This window comes from Drosophila albomicans, chromosome 2L (assembly GCF_009650485.2).
Source record: "Drosophila albomicans strain 15112-1751.03 chromosome 2L, ASM965048v2, whole genome shotgun sequence".
In the NCBI taxonomy this organism is placed as follows: domain Eukaryota; kingdom Metazoa; phylum Arthropoda; class Insecta; order Diptera; family Drosophilidae; genus Drosophila; species Drosophila albomicans.
In genome coordinates this window covers 28,599,968-28,622,764 of record NC_047628.2, presented here as the reverse complement: position 1 = coordinate 28,622,764, position 22,797 = coordinate 28,599,968, and the positions used below count along the sequence as shown (strand labels likewise).

General features: G+C 40.2%; 1 protein-coding gene and 1 non-coding gene across 3 annotated transcripts in view; one reads left to right on the top strand and one right to left on the bottom strand.

Annotated features, from left to right (window-relative positions):
- The window catches only part of LOC117565812 (uncharacterized), a 97,936-nt gene that overhangs the window by 66,025 nt on the left and 9,114 nt on the right, over window positions 1-22,797 (bottom strand). The window lies entirely within an intron of this gene.
- Window positions 2,955-22,797, top strand: part of LOC117565809 (uncharacterized) — a 113,079-nt gene continuing 93,236 nt past the window's right edge. The window contains exons 1-2 of the mRNA XM_034245098.2: window positions 2,955-3,534; window positions 20,639-20,697. Of these exons, the coding sequence (XP_034100989.2) occupies window positions 20,644-20,697 (54 nt within the window). The 5' untranslated portion in view covers window positions 2,955-3,534; window positions 20,639-20,643. The remainder of the gene's footprint in view (window positions 3,535-20,638; window positions 20,698-22,797) is intronic.

The following is a 22,797-nucleotide window of genomic DNA, read 5'->3' as shown; positions in this document are numbered from 1 at the left end:
GCTGAAGTAGTTTGCGCCTCGTTTTGCCATAGTGCAATGCTAATAAAGCAATAACAAAATCGTAAATGAACATAAAAAGCGAACTAAAAATCAACAACAACAAAACACTTACATCATCCGCTGCTGCTGCTGCTGCTGGCACACTTTTCACAGCAGTTGTAAAAAAAAGCGCCCAGTTGCTGCATTTAATTAATCAAAATGAGCTTTTGCTTTTGCTGCTGCTGCTTATTTATGAATGAGTGCGGAGTTGTTTCAGTGAATCAAAGTGAATATAAATGAGTGAACGAGTGAATGACTTAATGTTGTGCCCAGCTACAACTTTTGTCATCCTGCCTGCCTTCTGCCTGCAACTTGGCTGCTGCCACACATCGACAACATAAATTATGAGCGGCAGCAGCTCTCCTGAGGCATCGTCCTACGACGTAGTCCTACGACGTAGTGCTTATAAAAATATGACTTATTAATAAAAACAGACAACAACAACAAAGGCAACTTAATAAAGCCAACGAGCTGCTTGGCGCCAGCGGCTGCTCAACTAGTTGCTGCTGTTGCTTTCAGTTGTGGCTGCTGCTTCTAGAGCAGCAATCTGCATCATAAAAGCTGATGTTTTGTTGATTTTTCATTAAATGTGTTAAATATGCCAAGTGTAGGACGACGACGACGCGTGTGGGTTTTTCTCTGCTTCACTTTTTTATACAACTTTTGTGTATTAAATTAGCTGCTGCACTTGTTGCCAACTAGTTGCTAAATAGCTTAAACTTGAGTCAACCAAAGAGTGAGGCAATCAAAGTGGAAATAGAATTGAATACAGCATGAATTATTAGTGAAGAAATTTATAAGAATATTGGAAATAGAAAATAAAATAAATTATTGGCAACTTACAGCTAAAGAAATTTACAAACAAGTTTGAAATAAAATACAGAATATAGAATAAATTATTAGTGAGAACAAATTTATAATCAAAATGGAAATAGAATTGAATTAAAAATAAAAGACAAATTCAAAAATGTAATACTTAATACATAGCAAAAACATTGCAATTTTGTTTGCTAAATATTAATGTCAAAAATAAATAGCTGCGCGCTTCACCGATTGCAATAAATACGCCTAACGAGTGGGCATAATGGGCGGATCAATGTCATGTGCGCAAATTTTTTGCCGAGTGACCTTAGTCTCAATTTTAAAGAGCTTAACAATGAATAGAATAAATATTAGTTGTGAAGGGAATATTTTTAGACTTTTTAGGGTAGAAAAACGGCATATTTGGTATATTTTAAATGCAACCATACCATACTAATATACCAAATATTACACTTGCTTAACATATTTAACTATCAAACTTTAAATGAAAGTAAAGCTGATTTAATTGGTATAATACACAGGGAAGATTGACAAATAATTGATTACTGTTTCATTTTAAAATCATCTTCTTTTAAGAAGTTTTCTTTGTCACGTCTAACACATTTAACTGTCAAATTTTTAGGGACTTCAGCAAAAGTAAAACAGACTTAATTGCTTTAATACACTTTTGTATGTGAAGCACCGTTTACTCTGCTCTCAATTAAATCCACCGTTACATACTCTTCAGGCACTATAAAATTCAAGTTGTTTGTTTTGTATTCGCAATTCGCTGGCTAATTAAACGCCCTCAACTTGGCTCGTCGCTCGCTGAATTCGGCTGAATTTTTAATTACGCTGGTTAAACACAAGCACTTAGTATGAAGCTCACGTTTTGCTTTTAAAGCCGTTTCATACTTCATTTGCAGCATGAAATAATTGCGTTGCCAAAACTGAGCAAGCGAAAGAGAGAGAGAGAAGGTAAAACTACCGTAAGCAAAGACTCATCATACATTTTTGGGGTATAAGCGGAAATTACTTTATTAAAAAAAAAAGAAGGAAGAAAAATGATAAGCAAAAGCAGAGGAACAAACAAGCAGATGCAAGTCGCATTGATAAAGTGTTGCATCAACACACCGGACGTTGTGACCTTTGCAACAGACGAGCAGCTCTGAATAGCTTGACACCCACGCGCAAGGTCAGGCTAGTTCGTTGCCTAAGTCATTTGTTTAGAGTCTCGTTTCGAGATGCAAGAAAGAAACTAGCTTAAAGAGCAAAGTTTAAGGGGGTAATTAGCATAGCCAGCCAGCAGATCGAATGACTCAAAGCTAATGCCAATATGGGTTTATATGCCCACACACATACACACATACACACACACATACACACATACAGTTACACAAAGGGGGCTCAGCACTTGAAGCCGAAGCAGCGAAAGTTAAGTTGAGAAACTTTATGAAACATATGTAAAAATAAAATGTTTAAAACGCCCACAACTCGAATCGAAGTGTGTGTGTGTGTATGTGTGTGTTTGTGTGGGTGTTGTGGGCGTGTAATGTGCGCCTGACACCAAAACAGTTAAATGTGGAAATACAAGAAATTCAAGTGAATATCAAGCGCAAAAATTACGTCAATCAAAGAGTCAAAGCAACTGAAAAGGGGCTAGGGAGCAGGGGGAGCAAGGGGCGAGTGGCGCACAGCAAGTTGTGAGCAAACCGCAGCAAATATCAAAGCCAAAGCTAAGAAAAATATTTTCTGCAAAGGCGTCCATACAGCAGAAAGACGAAGAAAAAATATTGCCCGGTTTTTTTCTGGTCTTTTTTTATTTTTTATTTTTTTTTTGCCGTTGAGCGGTCCAAGCCAAAAATGGACCATGCAGAGCCAGCAGCAACAGCTGCGTCGGCAGCGCAGCAGCAGAGGCAGTAGCGCAGCGTGTGGGCAGCAAAGTTGCCTAACAACCAAACAACAAACGAACGAATACGAACAGCAAGTCTCAAGTCTCCACACTTCGACTCTTTGACTCTTCGGTCTTCGGCATCGACATCGGCCCATCGAAGTCTCGGGCTCCAACTCAACTTTGAGCTCGAGCTGAAGGCGACTTCGTATTGAGTTTTCAGTTCGTTTTTAGCGCGCGTGCGGTGCGGTTCTCTCTTAGTTTCAGTCTCAGTTCCAGTTCGAGTAACAGTTTCCAGTCTTAGTCGTTTCTCAAGCTCATCATCAAATCTCAACTTATTGCGGGGCTCAACGCGAGCAGCAACTGGGAATTATTTAAAACAAATTTCAAATATTTGTTTTTCTTCTCCAATCAATCGCAGTGAAAGTTTTGCGTGTTGTGTGTTTTCAAATTTTACTCGTGAAAATTTTATAAAAGAGAAATAAACCCAAAACCAAAACCAAAACGCAACGCGACGCGACGCGCGAATCAGCCAAAGGCCAAAAAGTGTTTTCAAGAAAAGCGTCAACAGAAAAGCAAAAAAAAAAATTTGTTAAATTTAACAAAAAATAAAAATCTCAAGTGTCTGTGCACAGCTCAGTGCGTGTGTGTGTGTGAGTGTGTGTAGCTGACCATCTCGCTGTGTGTGTGTTCAAAACGCTTTTGGCAGCTGAGAAAATCTAAATAATTTTGCTGGCGTTGTTTTTCGTTGGCAGCTGTTGGCAGTATGAACTGATTTTCACCGAATTTTGATGAAAACAATGGTGAGCAAATGTTTTTTAATATGTTTGTGATGTAAACTTTAAGTGCAGTTTAAGAAAAATCGAAAACAAATTTTATTTTAGATGATTTTTGAGAGTTTTACTTTGTGAGAAAATATTTGCAGTCTTGTGAAATATTGAGATGTAAATTAGATTTTTCATTATATATGAAAAATTAAACAAACTCTAAAATAAATATATATATATTTGTGGTGTGTGTGGAAAATAAATTTATATTTGAGGAATAGTTTTTTTTATTGATATTTATATTTCAGTTTTTAGCTACACTTTTAAATGTTGCAATATAACAAACATTTTAATTGAAAATAAAAGTTCAGTAATTAAAAAAATTAGTTATAGTTATAAAAGAACTTGCTTTTGTGAGTTTCTAAATTTAAGTAGTAAATAAAATTATAATTGTAAAGCTTGTAGTCTAGAGTTTTCTGCAAACTTTAAATTTGACACATTTCAAAACAAAATCCGCGTAATTATTTCCAGCAAAGTAACTGTGAGGTCACCTTAAAAAAGCCACCGTTGAATTTACACGACAGACGCTCGATTTCAAGCTTGGTAAAGAAAAAAGACAAGCTAACGCTAAGACCTAAACCGAAAAAAAATAAACAAACAAACGTTTCACTTTCATTTGTGCAAAAATCTGCCTGGTCAAAGTAATTGTGAGGCCAAGTTGAAGATGAGGTTGGCAATGGCAAAAGAGATGGAAATGAAGAGGGAGCTAGAGCTGAAGATGGAGATGAAGATAGAAAGATGAAGATGATTGTGTATTAGATGCCTTGTCACTAATGTTGTTTATTTTCTTTCTTTCGGGCCGCTTGCAAATGGGAAAATATGACAAATAATTGCTCGAAATGCTCGATGCTTGACACACTTTGTGAGCGGATAGAAAAAAGAAATTCCAAACATTTGCCAAGTAAATTTGTGAAACAAAAACAATTTTACAAGTGACCGAAGGCGAAGCTTAGCTCCCAACAAAGGTCGTGTGAGTGATGCGGCATTGTTTAATGTGGATCTCTGTGTGGATTGTCGTCTCGTCTCGAGTCGATTGAAGACTCGAGGAGGCCACAAAAAAGCAAAGCTGAGACGCACATTGGCGAAATTTTTAGTACCCACGACTTTGTGGCCAAAACTTTATTGATGGAAGTTTGTGTCTTTTTGGTCTTTCGCCTTTTGTTTTTGTTTTTTTTTTTGTCGTTTTATTTTGCTGCAATCCGAGCTCATTTGTCAGTCAGCGCCAGTTTGGACTTGCTGCTAGTCATTTGTAAAAATTGTTCATTGTTATTACTCCAGCTGCTGCTGCTTTAGCTGCTGGTGTTGTGATTTTCACAAGTTCGTGGCTCAGCTGTGGGCGATGGCGGGAAGATGCAGCAAAGCAACCGAGCAACCGAACAACCAACTAACCAACTAACTGACTCGCTTTGTTTTTTGCCCCATCTGTGTGTTGTTATTGTTTATTTTTTTTTTTGTTACTGTTGTGAGCTGTTTAAATTGTTGCGAAGGTGCAAAACTTTCACTCCATGTTTTATTGTTTTGCGTGCGAGCTGAACGAACGAACCAACGAACAAGACGAACGCAGCCTCAAAACGCACCACAGAAATTACAATATTAATGACCATAAATTATGAGCTCTTCCCCTCTTTCCACGCTGCGTGGGTTGTTTCATTTCGAGTCTCGAATTGCAGCTATTAAATGAGCCAAAAAACAAACTTGGCATGCAATTCTTTTCTCTCATAAACGAATGACTTAGGCAACGAACTTTATGGGTCATCGCTAAGTTTGAGCGTGTGACTAGCACAGCACAGAAAGTCGCAGCAAAGAAAGAGTTAAAACCAATGCATAAGCTTACCATATCAATGAGATGTCAAATGTTGAAATTCAATTGCCAAAATTGACAAAGACAATTTGTTATTCACTTAAGATTGATTTATGACAACAAATTTGCAACTTTTCATTGCCATTGCTTCATTATATAATATTTAAAAGCAAGTCTAACTAAACTAAGTCCATATATCAAAAGTTTATGATTCATTTTTAGTATTTTAAATATCGCTTTTATATCGTTTTTAACGCTTCCCTTGACTTGTCAGCTCAAAATGTTCTAATCTCAGACTGATTCATACGTCAATCGCTTTGGTCAAAATCAACTTGTTTGAGCATGCACCCCACACAGTCTGTTGAACCTCTTTGCAATGCTGCGACCATCAAGGCCATTCTCATCACACACAGTAACACAGAGCAAAAAAGAACCGCAGCAGCCGCAGAATTCAAATGATTTTTTGCACACAAAAACCAAATCAATTTTGTATAGTTTCGCTTTGGCTTCTTTTACGGCACAGAATTCTCATAAATTCTGAGTCAAAAAAGTCAAAGTGTGTGTGTGTTCGCCCACAGCAGATCATTGTGCCGGGTCGTCGTCGTCGCCGTCGTCATGCCACAGTTTCTGTTTCTAACAGCCGCAGTTGGAGTCGCATCATCATTAGTCAGAGTCAGACTCAGAGAGACAGAGCCAAGGCTGTTGGCGGCTTTTACGAGTAGTTTTGGCCAAATTGGCATGCATTCGTAGGCGTCGAGTGCTGATTGGTAAAAGATTTTTTGCGTGGGCTGCAACATGACACAATCGTCCACAAGACGAGACAAGTCGAGTCGAGTCAAGACTCTTGACGTGATTCCTGCCTGACTTGCACTTGTTTCATGCGTTCGTTTCGCTTTTCGTGGACAACCTACTTTCACCAGAACATGGTTTCGTTTTCAATGCCTTTTAAGAGACCCTCCACTAAAAAACGAAAGAAAAAAAACACACACACAAATGTAAAAGCCCAAAAACTCTTATGGCTTTCAGCGAGCTGTCAGCCACCGCGGACCGCAAGCAGACAACCAACGAGCATCAGCGGCAGATCTGCAGCCAAAATATTCGGCGAAAAAAACAGAAACAAAGCAAAAGCGAAAGTAAAACCTGAGACCAGTTTCAGTTTTCCTGGTTTTTTTTATTTTGGTTTAGGGTCTGCAGACTCCGAAATGATGTCATGACTGAAAAGGAATTGCCAAAAATTAAGATTGCCTGTTGTAGAGGCCCAAAACAGAAACAGAAACTGAAACATAAACGACGGCTGCAAGTGGACTAAAAGGACAGCTTGGGACAGCAGACAGACAGAAGTTTTGTTTTATGCAAAATCATGCAATGAAATTGAAACTGAAAACAGAAAAAACTCAACTGTGAAACTGTGAAACAAATGCAAAAGTAACCAGACGACTTTGGCCCAGCCCAGCCCCGTTTTGAGTTTTGTGTTCGAGACACAACAGAAAAAAAAAACACAGAAAAAACAGCACAACCCTGAGACACGAGACGCCGACAACGACGCCGACGACGCCTGAATATAACTAGCCTTAATGCCGTAATGCCGTTTATTCGAGAGCATATTTCACTTTAAGATAATCCACAACAAGCCTTTAGATTTATGACTCATATTAGCTGCCACAACAATGGCAACTGCAACTGCAGCGGCGACGGGCAAAAAGCCAACACGGAACCATTTAAATTGCAATTTGCAGCAATTTTCGCAGCAACAAATAAATCCAAATAAGCCAAAAAAAAAACCCGTCCAGACACAGTTAAGATTGGCGCCCAATTAACGGCCGTATTAAACTTTCAAATGCAACGAATCGAAACGAAATCGTAGCGAAATTCAGCTGCAGTTGCAAGCCAAGTTCGCTGCCTAAGTCTTTTGTTAACGCCTGTCAATTGCAATCGACTGCCTTGGCAGCTGGCTAATAACTTCATTTAAATTAATCTAGGCAGGTCGCGGTGCGTTGTGCCTTTGTGTCAGCAATTTAAAATTCAATTACGCTGCCGTTTGAAGTTGCCACCGCAACAGCAACAACAGCAGCAGCAGCATCCTGTCTTTGGCACCGTCATATCCTGTGAGCTGGCAGTAAATTGCAAAACCGCACATGCTAATCAAGCTGGCATCACAACAGACACTCACTCTCGAGTCGAGTCGAGTCTAGTCGACTGACAGCGCCAGTAAACCGCAATTATTAAATTACATTTACCCTGCAGTCATTCGGCCTAATCGAATCTGCAACTGCACTTGGCCCCCTAGATCTAGCCTTTGGCCAACAGCAGCAGAATCAACAGCAGCAGCAGCTGTAAATGATATCAGACAACAACAGTTGACGCTTCTGCTAATTGATCCGACTGCGCTTTAATCAGCTCCGACAGCCATTTGCGGTAGTCTCTCTCTCCGAGTCTTTTTTCGAGGGAGGGGCAGCGTCAACTCTACCCATCTGTTGACAGTTGCTTGACAGACTGAGAACTGAAAGTTCTGATGAACAACTGCAATTAAAGCTGCCGCTTTACACCCGATATATATCATGCCGCAAAGAAACAGGTTGTACTTAATTCGCCACAATTATCTTCAGCTTCAAAAGAAATTCTCTTCTAGAGAAATTATTTCATAAATTATATTATGCAACATTTACAGCTTTGTTTGACTTATGCTCTGCAGACAATTCTAGAGTTCACTTCGCATTGATTGAGATTTCATCATTAATCTTCGTGTTGTGCTTGAACTTAGGTCCGGCTTGAGTTGCAACAGTTACGCACAAAAGTTATGACTCAACGTTTGGCGAAGGTCAACAACTCGTCGCAGCATTGGCGACAAAATGTTTGTGTGTCTCTCACACTCTCACACTCAGACACAAATACACAGAGCGTACCACACAATATTTGGCCTTAGGCCTTGCGTAGGTTTTAACAACTCGACTCGGTTGTAGATCTAGCTCTGGCCAAGCCACGTCAATTGGCTTATTACCAATAAGCTGAGCTCGAGCTAAAGACCAGAAAAAACACGATTTGCATATGAATATCACAAGCCCGATTCTAACAGAGGCGTATTAACAGGGGGCGTGGGCAGTGGCAGCGGCAACGGCAGTTGAACAGCCTTCAATACACAACACTCACATTCGACCCACACAATAAACACAACAGAGAGTTACTTTTGTAATTAAAAGCTCTTACACGCCAAAATGTAGCGTTGATTGATTTTGAAAGCTAATTGAAGAGGGTTGGGCAGCAACATATGAAAAGGGACAAGTCACTTCCTTACTTCGTTACACTCTCAAAGTGTAGACAATGAGCTAACGCACTTTTGTTGTAATTTGATTGCCCCTGAACTTTGATGAGACTCATCTTAGACGCATCTTAATAGCGCTTTGTTTGCTGCCTAAATAAAGACTGTAATTTTCGTAGTATTTCTCACGCAAATAGATTAAAAAAGAATATTTCCTAGTCTACAACTTCTCATTAATCAATCTTACTGTATTTAAGTTTTTCATTGATAGTAACATAAAAAAAGTACTGAACAAGTTCGTTGCCTGAGTCTTTCGTTTTGCAGTTGGCTAATTGGCGAGCAAAAGAGCGAACAAGAGCAATAATGTACCGCCAGACAACACAAATAACAACATGTAATGAACGCAGCTCAGTTTTTAGCTTCAGTTCAGTTTTTTATACCCGCTACCCATTGGGTAAAAGGGTAGTATATGGTCTTATAAGAAGGAAGCATCTCCTACCTCATAAATAATATACATATATCTGGTATATTTTTCACTTTGGTATTTAGTATATTTTGTACTGTATAGTATATTTTTAATGGTGTAGTATATGAATATATATATTTGGTATTTTTGTTGTATATTTCTATTAGTTTACCAATATTAAGCCCTTGGTATTTTTTTAGTATTTTCGTGGTATATTGATATTAGTATACCAACATACTAAATATAACCTCTGGTATATTTTCAGTATTTTTGCGGTACATTTATTTGGTATATTTTAAAATTAATACCGCACTGATTTGCTTTTATTCAAAATGGGTAGCGGTTATCTCTTAGTCGAGCACACTCGACTGTAGATTTCTCGCTTGTGTTTTTTTGCGTATTTCCATCTCAATGAAAAGTAAATTGCTCTGGCCCAGTCGACGAGGTGCATGGCCAACATCCGAGCAGAGCATCCGAGGAGGTCTCGAACTTTGTAGCGTATAAATTGTTGTCGGGCATCAGGCATCTCATATCGCAAGGGAAGGGCTCGCAATATTTATGCCATTTTAAAGCGAGAAATGAAACACGCCCCAAAAGTGCATTACAATAAATTACTATATAGAAATATGAGTTGCACGTTTCGCCATCTCTCACTCTGCATTATGAAGCAATTAATGCTGTTCCGTCTGTCCGTCTGTCTGACTGTCTGTTTGTCTGTCGCTCCACTTTGCTCATTTTAATAATTCATAAAGAAATAAGCGCATAATTAGGATGCTTGGGTGGCCCAGCTGCAGCTCTTTAGTCGCCTGTCTCCTTAGTCTCCTCACTTCTCAGCTCATTAAAAATGGCAAACGCTAAAAATAGGCTAGAAACAGAAAACATTTGTGTTCTCCACATATTTTCATATTAATTATCCTGCCCCGGCACTTGTACAGCTGTCGAACTTCGCAACTGGTCGCAGTTGTTGTTGTCGTCGTCGTCGTCCACAGTCGAGAGTCTATTCTCTAGGGGCTTTGGATGCAAAGTAAAGGCAGCTCGTATATGGAGACAACAGGAGCCAATTGGCAAAACGTTCATCGTGTGCAGATTTTAGCCGATTGCCTGCCATTGACTTTTAGCGATAATTAACACCTCGCGTAGCGTACGAAGTAAACCAAATTGAAAGCCAACTCCAACTCTTTAAGCTGCTGGCGCGCGACACAAAAAAACTATACTATATGCTCTATCTGGTTCGTGGTTTGCCTTTTTAATGGTCGATTTTACATTTATTTTATTGCCAACACAAACTGGACCTTTTGCTTATTGATTTGCATTTTTACAAGTATCTCCTTGTTCCTGTCCACAACTCTCTACTCCAAAGTTATTTTTGTATATTTAAATTGCTTGTAGTTGTAGTTCTTTTTTTTTTCTTTTTACTTTTTATATATTTTTTGTAGTTAGCAGCAGTCTCAAGGTCTCCGCGGCTATGACAACTTTACAAAACCAAAAGTTGTTGGCAACTCTCTGACCAAAGCCAGACATGTCACAGCTAAAGTTCAACTCTTGTTTAGCTCGGTTGTTTTTTTATGTGTGTGCTGACACCAATTAGTCGCGTTAAAAACTACAAAAACATGCGACAAAATGTTGAAAATAAATGGGGAAGCTCTGAATTAAAAGGGTAACTCGTTCTAGCAAATATAATTCAAAGTATTAAGAGAGCTTAAAACTTCTTTGTGGTAAACAAGTATGCAAATGCCGTCTCAACAAAGTACAAGCTTTTGTTCTTTGTCTTGGAAATGCTGGTCACATAATCAGCCAACTGAGTGATGTCTGGCCCTTGGCCAAGTGCAAGCAAACTGTATTACGTTCAATTCAATCAATGCATCAAAAAGAAGCACACTTAAAGTCAGGCGCAATCGCCCACGCAAATGCAGAGGTGATTGGACATGGAATTGGAATTGGGAATCGAAAATGGTCACTCTTTTCATAACATGGCTGCAGCAGGCGTATCATAAAATTATGCAGAGCACATACCACGCACACAAACAAGAGGTTGCTACTATTATACAATAGTCAAGCGACGGCAATTGCATAAAACTCTTTTTTTTTCCAATGCGTCGCCAACGACCAAAAGAGCCCAAAGAGGCGGCTGTCGATGGCGACGCCGGGTCCGAGCACGTACGCATTGCCCAGGCAGCAACTAATGCCCAACTCTACAAGCTGTTGTTGTCGTTGTTGTTGTTGTTGCTTTTATTGTTGTTATTTATTGAAGTAGAAGGCAAGCAACGTGGCTTAACGCTTGGGGGCTTCTCTCGCGCGCATTTGCAATTTACAACACAAATAAACTTGGCTCAAGAAGTGGCAGCAGTGGCAAGAACCTTACCATACAACACAGACAACAACAACACAATCATTTACTTCCGCCGGATAAACTACGTAAAAATCATATAAATTCAAGTCGAGTGTGAGTCGCTCCCCCCTCCCTCTTGGCTGTCTGTCTGCGTGTCGCTTTATTCAAATAAGTTTCCGTTATGTTTGATTGATTCGGAGACAGCAATTAGTCATCATCAACGGCGACACTTTGCAATTATTTCCCATTTTGGACAAAAGACTTAGGCAACGAACTTGCCCACAGCCAAGTGCCTTTCTATTGCCGCCTTCTCTCTGGCCCAACCTTCTCCTCGTCGATGCTTTTGTTGTAGTCGCATGCCATGCCAATGCCATTTATGGCACAGTTGTTGCAAGCACTCGCAAGACAGTCGCCATATAAGGTGGCCAGCGGCGGGCATGCCAACGAGAGTCGCCATCGCCATCGACAGTCTCGCCTCTTGGCGTCGAGTTCATGTGGTCGTCGTTGCGTTTTGTGGGCGTGGGCGAAAATTGGAAAGTCCAAAAGGCGCCAAGTGAGTCGGAGACGGGGATGGGGAGGGAGTCAAAGTTCAAGCGCAGTGAATTTATGGCTTATTGGACATTTATGAGGCGCGCTCTTGGGGAGTGCAACTCTGTTGCTCGGTTAAATTCAATTAAACTACAGCAAAACAAAATACACACAAAGTCATAAATAAATATTGACATTTGTGCTTAGCGTGCTGCGGCACAATACAAAATATACTAAATGAACGAAAGCAGCAAAAAAAATACTAATTAACACCTTTGGCCACTCATTGGCAAGACATTAAGCGAGCGGGCGAGGCACTTTGCCTGGTCAGCTAATTTCTGGGTTAAATATTGAGAAGCCACCAGGGCTAAGAGCAGCAGCAGCAACAAAAAGAAGGAAAACAAGTAAGAAAGCTGGAGTCGAGTGAGCTCGACTGTGAGATACCCGCTACAGATTTTGAATAAGAGCAAACCAATGCGGTATTTTACTTAAAATATACCAAATATACGTACTGAAAGTACTAAAAATATACCATTGTTTATAATTAGTATATTATTATGGTACTTCATTCAAAATTTACCATAGAGTGTACATTACGATCCGTAAAAATACTAAAAATATACCAAGGTCTATATTTGGTATATTGAGATAGTAATATTTTAAAAATATAACATAAAGCGCAGAATATACCAGATGTACAGCCAAATAATCTACTTTTAATAATACTAAAAATATACCAAAGGATATATTTGGTATATTGATATAGTAGTACATTCAAAATATACTATGAAGTGTAAATTACGTTCAGTAAAAATACTACAAATATACCAACGGCTATATTTGGTATATTGAGATAGTAATATTTTAAAAATATACAATAAGGCGCAAAATATACCAGATTGGCGACCAAAGAAACTACTTTTAAAAATACTAAAAATATACCAAAAGATATATTTGGTATATTGATATAGTAGTGCATTCAAAATATACTAAATATCATAGTGCAATAATACTAGATATATACTTAATATCGTCGGAGACGCCTTCTGCCTGTTACATACATTTCCTGCGGACACAAAGTTATAATACCCTTCTTCCCTAGGGGTAGCGGGTATAAAAACGAGCACGTCATGCGCAGCAATGAAAGCGAAAACCAAGTGCTGCTCCCTTGACTCAGACAGCGACAGAAAGCGAGAAAGGGAGAGAGCGACAGAGAGGGCAAAACATGCGTCGCTGACTGCAGTCGACATTCTTTTTAACAAGTTGCCCGCAGTAGTTGTAGTTGTAGCTGTAGTTGTAGGAAAAGGGTCTGGCAACGCAGTCAAGTTAAATACGCCCGCCGTGTGTCCACTTTGGGACTGAGACGGCAGAGATTGGCGACGCACAGGCAGGCAAAAATATCAGAAGATCAAAGGCATTTTAACAGCGAAGCGCTGAACGTTGCCAATGCAAACAATCAACACGACTGGCCACACGGGCCGTGGAGGGGAAGCAAAAGAGAGAAAAGAGCCTTTGGGTCTGGGCAGATGCTCTGGCTGCTGCTGCTGCTTCGCCTTTGGGCCATGGCCGTGGCCAATGCCACGTCTTGGGTCCGGCTTAAGGCCTGGCCTAAAACCTGTGCACTTAGTTGGAGGACACGTACAGGATAAATTAGCAAATATTTGTTTTTGCAGTTTGACTCTTGCTGTGTTGTTGCACGTATGTTGTTGCTGCCGCAAGTTGCTGCTGCACACAGATTTTATTTCTTATTTAAGCAAAAATTGCATTTAAATTGTTTTGCCGCAGACATCGTGCAACTGTGCAAACTCCGTCCGTCCGCAAAGGTTAAACATTTAACCTTGACATTTCACCAGGTCCATTGGCAGCACACTCTTTAACTGGAGAGATGCCAACCCCAAATGGATTTGAGAAGGCGGCAATTAAACGCGTTGCTAATGTCTCAATTATGTCAAGAGATTGTCACAATCTTGGCAACCTCCCTTCCCCTCCCTCATATCGTTAAACAAAGAGTCCAGCATCCACCCAACAGAAGCAGAACATAAACAAAACAGTCAACACACCATAAACAAAGCCATCTTCGGGTTGGCAGACAATATATCAAGACATTGGCTACTACAAATAAGTTGACTACACGATTCGCAGTTCCATTGTAATGGCGAATAAAGAGATTTAGTAGCTTTAACAGCAACTCAGATCTCAGCTAAAGATTTCTCTCTCCCTAGTCCTTTTGCTGTCCTTCTGCGCGAGCAATGCTCCCTCCACCTGGGCAGGCAAAACTGTTTTGCATTGCGCCCAGTTGCTGTGCGGCATATTAATCTTATCAAAAACTTGTCAACAATCCGAAACCCTTCGGCTGACAACAAATTCGCATTGTTTTAGCATCTGTAATGTCTTCATTGCGTTGCTTCGAGAGAGTTATGAAGCTGCAACTAATTTAATTCAGTAGTTGATGCAAACCAAATTCCACTTGAAATACAATTGCTTTCGATGAAATTCCCCGTCAGCTGATTCATCAGAGTTCTCTGGTATTTATGGTTAAAATATTTTGGAATTATCAGCAACGTGTTCTTTCCCCATCTATGTACAGACTAATGACATTGAACTTTTTCGAGAACTCAAGCGAGTCTCTCTTCTAAGATTTATCGCCAGACCGCAAAACACATGCACGAATTCCTTGCCCCACTAATGACTTCCTGCTCACCCATAAACCCAAAAAAAAAATACTACGAAGCAGGAGAAGCCGACAGAGCAATGATTAATTATGGGCCAAATGTAGGGTATTAGATCCTTGCGAAGCGATCTCGATGTCGAGTCGAGTCGAGCGGGCAGCCTGCAGTCAAGTTTGCTGCCTAAGTCATTCGTTTTGCGGTTAGCCAGAATTTTATGTATTTGGGTTAATGTTACACAAAAAACCAACTGTGATTTGCATTGCTTTTGCCTCGCTTTGCTTGGCTTTGCTTTGCTTTGATTTTAACACACGAAAAATGTTCCAAGTATTTATTTAATGTGCACCGCGAAATCGGCAACGCTCGACTGCAATTTCCTTCCGTCGATCGGTGCATCTTGATCTTGGCGAGGCGCAGCTAAAGACGAAGCTGAAGCTGTTGCTGCAGCAATAAAATCTATCGAGCATTGAGCGTTGCAGAGTTGCGTTCTCAGGGGCTTTAGAGTAGTGGTAAAACTGGTATGCTGTGTTGCTGTTGCTGTTGGCTATTTCAAAATCTAACTGTTAACTTGAAAAGTTGAACGTACTTGCAGCATGCAACATGCAACAACGGAGCGCACCGCAATGGCTGCACCCACGGCAATTGCCGCTGTTGCTGCTGCTGCTAACCGCAACCAAACGAAACGAGTTGAAAGCCGTTTTCCCTGTTAGCCAAGTTAACCAAGTTAGCCAGATTGTTAGCCGCAGCCACAGCAGCAGCTCTTGAAAGTGGTTTCTTGTCTAACTGCGTTAGTTGTGCTTTAAATTGTGCGCTCGAGCCGAGCAAGCGATTCCGGTGCGACCAACTCAACTACTCGACTACCTAATGGCCGCCTCTCTTCTAGGCACCTCCTCCTCCATCTCTTCTGCTGCTTCTCTTTCCCCTTCTTCTCTCTGCCTTCTTTCGCATCTTCACACAAAACAGTTTCTGTTCTCAGCTAAATGTCATAGCGGCGGATGCACGCCGCATTTATCATTAATCAAATGCCCAAGCAGATGTCAATATTGCCAATGCGGAAACTGCAGCGGCATGCAACGTGCAACGGGCAACGTGCAACAAATGGCAGCGGTACCGGCAACGGCTTCTGCCTCTGCCACCAGGTGGCCATTTCCGCTGACTTTTAACGTTGGTTCCTTATTTTGACACTGCCCTCGCAACGGCAATTATGGTTGCTGTTGTTGCTGTTGCTGTTGTTGCTCTGGCTGCTCTGATTTATGAGCTTTTAATGAGCGGCAACTTAACACGAAATTGTTAACAACTCGTTGTAGACTTGCGACTGTCGACTGCAATGTAATGCCATAAAGCAAGCGGTGGCGGTGGCGGTTTCAACCGGTCACCGATCGCTGATCACACTGATCACTGATCACACTGATCACTCGAACCCGCACCCTGACATTTATAAGCCGTGCGAATTGTCGTCGTTGTCGTCTCCGTCGTCGTCATCGTTGTCGTTCACGATGAAGATGCGCAAACGATACGCCAATGGGCGTTGGAATGCACAATGGGCAATTTTAGCAGCAAACCTTTACAGCTCACAAGCTGAGCATATTAGCTAGACTACAAGAAATGGCAGCTTAACTAATCAGTAGAATTAGTATTACTTACAAATCACTTTTTCTAAAAGTTAAGAGTCTAAAAACAGAGCGAAAAGAAGACAACAAACCAAACAATAATAGTTCAATCAGAAGTAATCTCATTGAGTTAAGGTTTTGGTATAAACTTTATACATTCTATACAAGTATTATATTCTGTTTCCCTACCCAAATTGCTATATATAACATTACATTATGTTTACGCTTAAGCAGAAAAGATTTAAGGCCCAGAATAACTCATTACATAAAAAGCAATGTTTATAGTTCATATTTAAGATCAATCAAAAGTAATATAATCGAGTTAAGGTTTTATATATAAACGTTATCCCATTGATGCAGCAAGTATCAGATTTTATTTCATTATCTTTGTTCAGTTAAAACCCTTTTTTGCTTTTTCTAACAGTTGAGCGTTTACCATTTAATTTTGGTTCACTAAATCAATTTCTTTACATTATGCCAATAAAATGTTTAAGTAGAAAAAGATCTCAGGCAGAAAGTATACCAGATACATATACATACTTTAAGAGGTCGGAGATGCTTTCTTCTGAATGTTATAATACCCTTCTACCCTATGGAAAATATATGATATAAATATTTATAAACATTTAGCCCAAAGCCAGCTAAACCAGCGTTAATAAACATATTTCTATCGCAACTTTGCAAAACTGGGAAATATGGCACATATTTTATTGTACATTTTACAGCCATATTCGTTTGTTAAATGCCAAAGCTGGCTGCGAGCAACAATTGCAACAACAACAACGAGGTGTTTAGTGCATGCAACATTCGTTGTGCAACCGGCGAGTTTTCTCTTGCGCTTTTGTTGTCGTTTTGTGTGATTGATTATGCATTTTCATATGAACTGGTTGCCAAGCTTTGCGACTTCTTGTAGTTGCAACTTGCAGTTGCCGGTTGGTGGCATGCGGGCAGGTGACAGAGAAAAAAAACAGAGACGATGTTTCCAATGAAGCAATGAGCTACAACCCGCAGCTTATTGGTGAGACAGCCCGGCGGCAATCCGTCCGTCTGTCCATCCGTCCGTCTGGCTGTCTGCTGTCAGTGACCTTCGCCAAGCTGGCGCAATTAGACAAACTCTGTGGCATGCCGCAGGAGCTGAGAGCCTGTTGCAAATAGGGCGCCCCTTTAAGATTTACGAGTTTGCTTAGCGCACACAGAAAGTTTGACATTGAAAAAGCATAATTAATTGTGGGCAAAGCAGCGAGACACGCCTTCGTCTCTAGCTGATCGATGGCCCATACTTTGAGAGATTAATGAGTGCAAATTTGAAACTGGGCCGCCGCGCCAAACAATTTATGAAATCAATCAAAAGAGCAGAAATTATTTAAATTATTATACATAAACGACATGTCGTGACAAGCAACAGCAAAAAACAACTAAAAACTACTGTTGAAATTGCATCCGCCTGAGTTCAATTGAATCTTTTGGGTGTGTTTGAGTAAGCACACACACACGCGCACTCCTTGCACACACACACACAAACACAATCATTCATCAATACAAAAGTTATTGGCAACAACACGAACTGCACACAAATGTTTGCCTTCAAAAATTCCAAATCATTTTTCAAGCCATCAGCGTTTATTTTTAATAAAGATGCGATCAGCAACGTGATGTGACTCTGCGTGAGTGTGCGTGTGTCTGTGTGATATATTTGAGTGTGTGTTGGGTTTTCGGCTGAGCAAAAATGTGTCACTCGCTTCTTTGGCTTTGATTTAGTGGCTAGACAGGTTAATACAAGATGAGATCATCGTCGTCGCTCTCAGAGCGCAACTCTCAGAGGGGAGACAGAGGCAGAGAAGCGATCTGAGATCAGGTTAGACATATGTCCGAGCCCCAAGAGATGAAATACAACGGTGTTTATTAATATTAAGCGACCAGCTCAAGTGGTGGCGGCCTTCGAGGCGGCAATCTGTTTGACATTGTATGAAAATATTTTGATTTGGGTCTCCAAATAAACAAATGAAAATGCCGTTAAATGATGAATGAACTACAAATAAATGAGCTCAATAAAAAAGACAACAAAAGCAAGTGCTAAACATCGAATTGTTAAACAACTTTTAAGCAGTCGAAACACAACTTTTTTTGCTGATATTTTCCTCACACATTCAGCTCGCTTCATTCGTGGCCAATTGCGTTCAGCACTTGGCATTTTGGCCAGGGAGCTTTGTTAGATCTTCAATCAGCGTTAACGAACGGCAAACAAGCAAACGAAGCCAAAGCCAAACGCAAACGCAGCACAGAGAGAGAATCAAGAACAACCATTCACATTTATCACGCACATTTATCAGCTTGTCAGCCGGAAGGTAGCCAACTAATCCCCAAAGCGATTCCAAGCCCAATCCCAATCCCAAGCCCAATTGAAGTTGCCTTCGCTAGGCAAAAGGCCAATCCCAAAGTTGCCAACCAAATTACGCTCATTTCGCAGCAACATAAATTTATCGGGCATCACTTGGAAATTATTCGCCTAGCTAACAGATCGAGAAATGTGCTACACGTAAACCATTTCCCTGCCTTCTGCTTTAATTAAGTGATCATGACCACAACGAATACACAGAAACTCATACACACAGACACACACTCACAGAAAAGGCAGCCAAAGGGCCATAAAGCAGCTAACAAGATTAGACAAAAAGGCGATGGCCTTCAGCCCCAGTCCAAAGCGAAGTCGAAGTCTGTGTCTCAGTTGCAGTTTGCACAGTCTGGATCACTTCAAATGTCGTTAGAAGCGAGAGAAGTTGGCTGGTAAAGGCTTCTGAATACCCTGCAACTTAAATTTTATACTTCAACTTCTCAGCAAGTACTTTTCTAGGGTGTATTCTAACTGCAGCTGCTGACATTTACCATAGCTGGCTGCTCAAGACTGCTTAATACCTTTTAACTTCCCTTTTCTACTCGTAATTCAACTCTTCAGCAACTGCTTTTCTAGAATATTTTCTAGCTGCTGCTGCTGTTTAATATCCTTTAACTTCCCTTCAAACAGCTGAACTGTTCAGAAACAACTTTTTTAGGGTCTCTTCTAGCTGCAGTTTCTATTTAATACCCTTTACCCTTTAACTTCCCTTTTACACCTAAACTCTTCAGCAACTTCTTTACTAGGGTATCTTTTAGCTTCAATTGCCACAATCTCCCTTTAGCTGGCAATCGTGCAAAGCGCATGTAATTTAGCTTAGAGTGTGTATTTTATTTAAGCGTTTATTAGCTGATAAACCAAAATAGATAAATCGCAGACAGGGCCAAAGCCTAGCCCAAGTCTTAGGGTCCAAGCGTTGGGCAGCTCCTTCGATCGTTGAAGGTTTTATTGTTGGCCCGCGGTGCAATTTATATGTGTTTTTGCAGAAACATTCGCAGCAGCAGCAGAGCAACAATAATGGCAAAACATTTTAACATATGCGCAGCTCGAGTTAAGAAAGTTGTTTGCTAACACGCCCAACTTTATATCATAGATTTATCCTTTGGTTCATCGAAATTCTGGCTGCGTCTTAATGGCTTTTTTTTTTGTTTCTAGACACTTCCGGCAGCAGCTGTTGATTATGTCATAATTATATGACCACCTAGAGTACAACTTTATATACATACGAGTATATAAAGATCGTATCAATTTTCACACAAAATTATTACATTTTCCGCTTGCAACAACCGACAATTGGTATTCTATCCAATTAAAGAGTCCCATTTTAACGACTACCAAAACTCCATGAAAATGAGACGAAGCGAACGAATTGAAAAGGAAAACTGAAAACTAACAACTGAAAAATGAAAACTGAAAGTGGAAAATAAATGCGTGAGAAAACAAAACTGAGTACAAACACAATAATACTTTGTGGCCAGTTTCACAAACATCTCTCGTATATTTCTCTAGCATTATTAATGTTGAATATCTTCTCACTGTCTCTCTCCCTCACTTTGCTGTCTATTTTTTGTCATTTTTGCCGGAGGTGTAATTTTTATGCTGGTCTGCGTGTTGGGTCTTGGGTCTTGGGTTTACGGTGTTTGCAGTGCCGTTTTTTCAGAGGAAAAGAAAAGGCTCGAAAGATAAACAACAAACAACAGAGACATTGGCCATGTTTGCGCTGCGCATAAATTTCAAGTGTCATTTACCCGACTTGCCACTTGTATCTCTTACACTCCTCCCCTCCTCTGACATTTCTTTTGTTTTTTCGGCACCTGTCTCTCAATGACCAGGCCAATTTTTGCAGAGCTCTTGAGGTGCGTGTTTGAAATTTTTGAGTTAATTACGCGCGTATTTGTATTTGTTTTCGTTGCGAGTCTTAAGCAGGAAATCGCATTACATTAAGTACATTTTTTATCTACTTTTTAATGGGCAACTTTGCAAAGCCTAACTTGATTTTAATTATATATTTTGTTTGTTCTTTTCGTTACAGCAAAAATGAACATATTTTTGCCACTAGTCACGTGGATTGTGCTACTACTTTCGAGTACGGTAAGTATCAGCTAATACAGCTCATTAATATTAAGGTGTGACTGCAATCCGGGTTCAAAAAGAGTTCACTAATACGTTAAGAATAGGATTCGATCGGATCGGTGGCATTGTCAGTTAGCACATGAACAATAATCGAATTTATGAGTTTGTCCAGAACTTTCACACAATGCGGCAAGGGTAAAGACAAATTTACGAGCTGCCACCTCATTATGAAACAAATTTTTATACAAATACTAAAGAAACTCAAACATAAAGATGGAAAAGAGGCAATAAACGCAAATGAGAAATGAGCTCAGCCAAACGAACGAAATGATCACTTCTTCTATATAGTATACAGACTAATGATGCAACCCTACCGAATATCTTTCATGACCTAACGGTACTTCGCCTCTGTCTCTGCCATGCAAATGAGCCATAAATGAAAATTACGGCCCAGCGAGTTCTAAGTTCTCTTCTGCGCAGACAGATTTATTAATTTTAACAACGAACTGTGAAGCGAACACAAAAAAAAAGACAAGTAAAAAGAACCTGAGACGAAAGAAACCTTTGAAAAGCATCCAACTTGATTTTAAGCAAATAATTTTTGGCAGCTACGAACAAAACTTAAGCCAACAGCTGCTAGCAGCTAGCTTGATTTGATGGCTGTTTAAACATGAGAAAAAAACGAAAAAACATTTCGTTTCGCGGTAGATAGTGTAATGATAGGCCGCAGAGGCATTAAGGAACAAGTGAAGATCGTTGGAAGACTTGCAGATACTCTTTCCGTAAAGGTAAGGAAGAATAATGAAATTAATGATGAGCGTAGAACGATTTACAGATACTCTATCAAATAGATAAAGAAGAAAATAATGAAATAATAGCCGAGTTCCCTTACACTTTGCATCATTAGTTTATGTGTTTCCCTAACAGTTAGCGTTTGAATGAAGTCAGACGCCTGAACAGAGCCAAAGACCCAACAACGAATCAATGAAAGAAAGCCCAAAAAAACGTAATGAATAAAAATAGCCGCATTAGCTGTAAAAACGCTTTGATAGCTATCGATTTGAGAAGAGATAGAGAGAGAGAGAGAGCGAAGAAGAGAAAGAAGAGAGAAAGATTTGAACCGGTGCTTTGTAAATTGGCCAAAAGAATGCTCTAAGCCGCAAGCTAAGCCGCAAGTTCATTGACATTCAACGCTGTAGCACGCATTTCGAAGCTTTTCGCGACAAAAAACACACAGAGAAAAAGGCAGAGTAAGAGAGAGAGAGAAGCGTCAAGGAGACGTGCTTTGCTTTCTATTTGTGCGTTGTGATTTTGATGATTTATGTGTGCGAATTGCGGCGAGCTATAATTTATTTGATTAGCTGCAAGATACGAAGAAAGAAAAAAACAAAAGACTTAGGCAACAAACTTTTCAATCGCAAAAACTGACTTAGTGATACACAAAGTGCACAATCAACACACACACACACACACCCCGATACACACTCATTGACAGTTAGCAAGATATCTAGTATAACGGATGCACTTGAGCGTTGAGGGGCGCTGTCATTGTATCTATCCGACAATCTGTTAACTCGCCCAGCAACAACAACAATTGCTGCATTGTGCATTGCGACGCGCCGTTCAATGTCATGGGAGCTTCACTGCACCAGCAGCAGCATGATCATCTTCTCTAAAACAAACACACAAACACACACAGTCAAAGCTTTAATTGTTGCATGTGATGATGATGATGCGACGCCAAAGCACAACTCCAACTGGAAGTTCGACTCGGCAATTGATAAAAATAGTAGGCAGCGGGTGGTTTTTGCCGGCTCAGCGACTGTTGCATCCATCTATTGTTTTGCAAGGCCGTTAACGTTGCATGGCGTGAAGCGAGCACAAACTCCTAAACACAAAAAAACAACAAACAAACAAACAAACAAACGAAAAACCTCAAGTACTCTCGCACTAGAAGCGTGATAAGGATCTACCAAAAACAATTCTCAGACAGCGACTGCAACTTGAACTTGATAGCGAGTGTGCTCACATCTTTCGAGTTTTTTATGGTCCGCTCATTAGCCGGGTAGAAAGGTGGCAAAGTGCTCTTGCCCAGAATGGAAGCTGTAATTGGTTTCG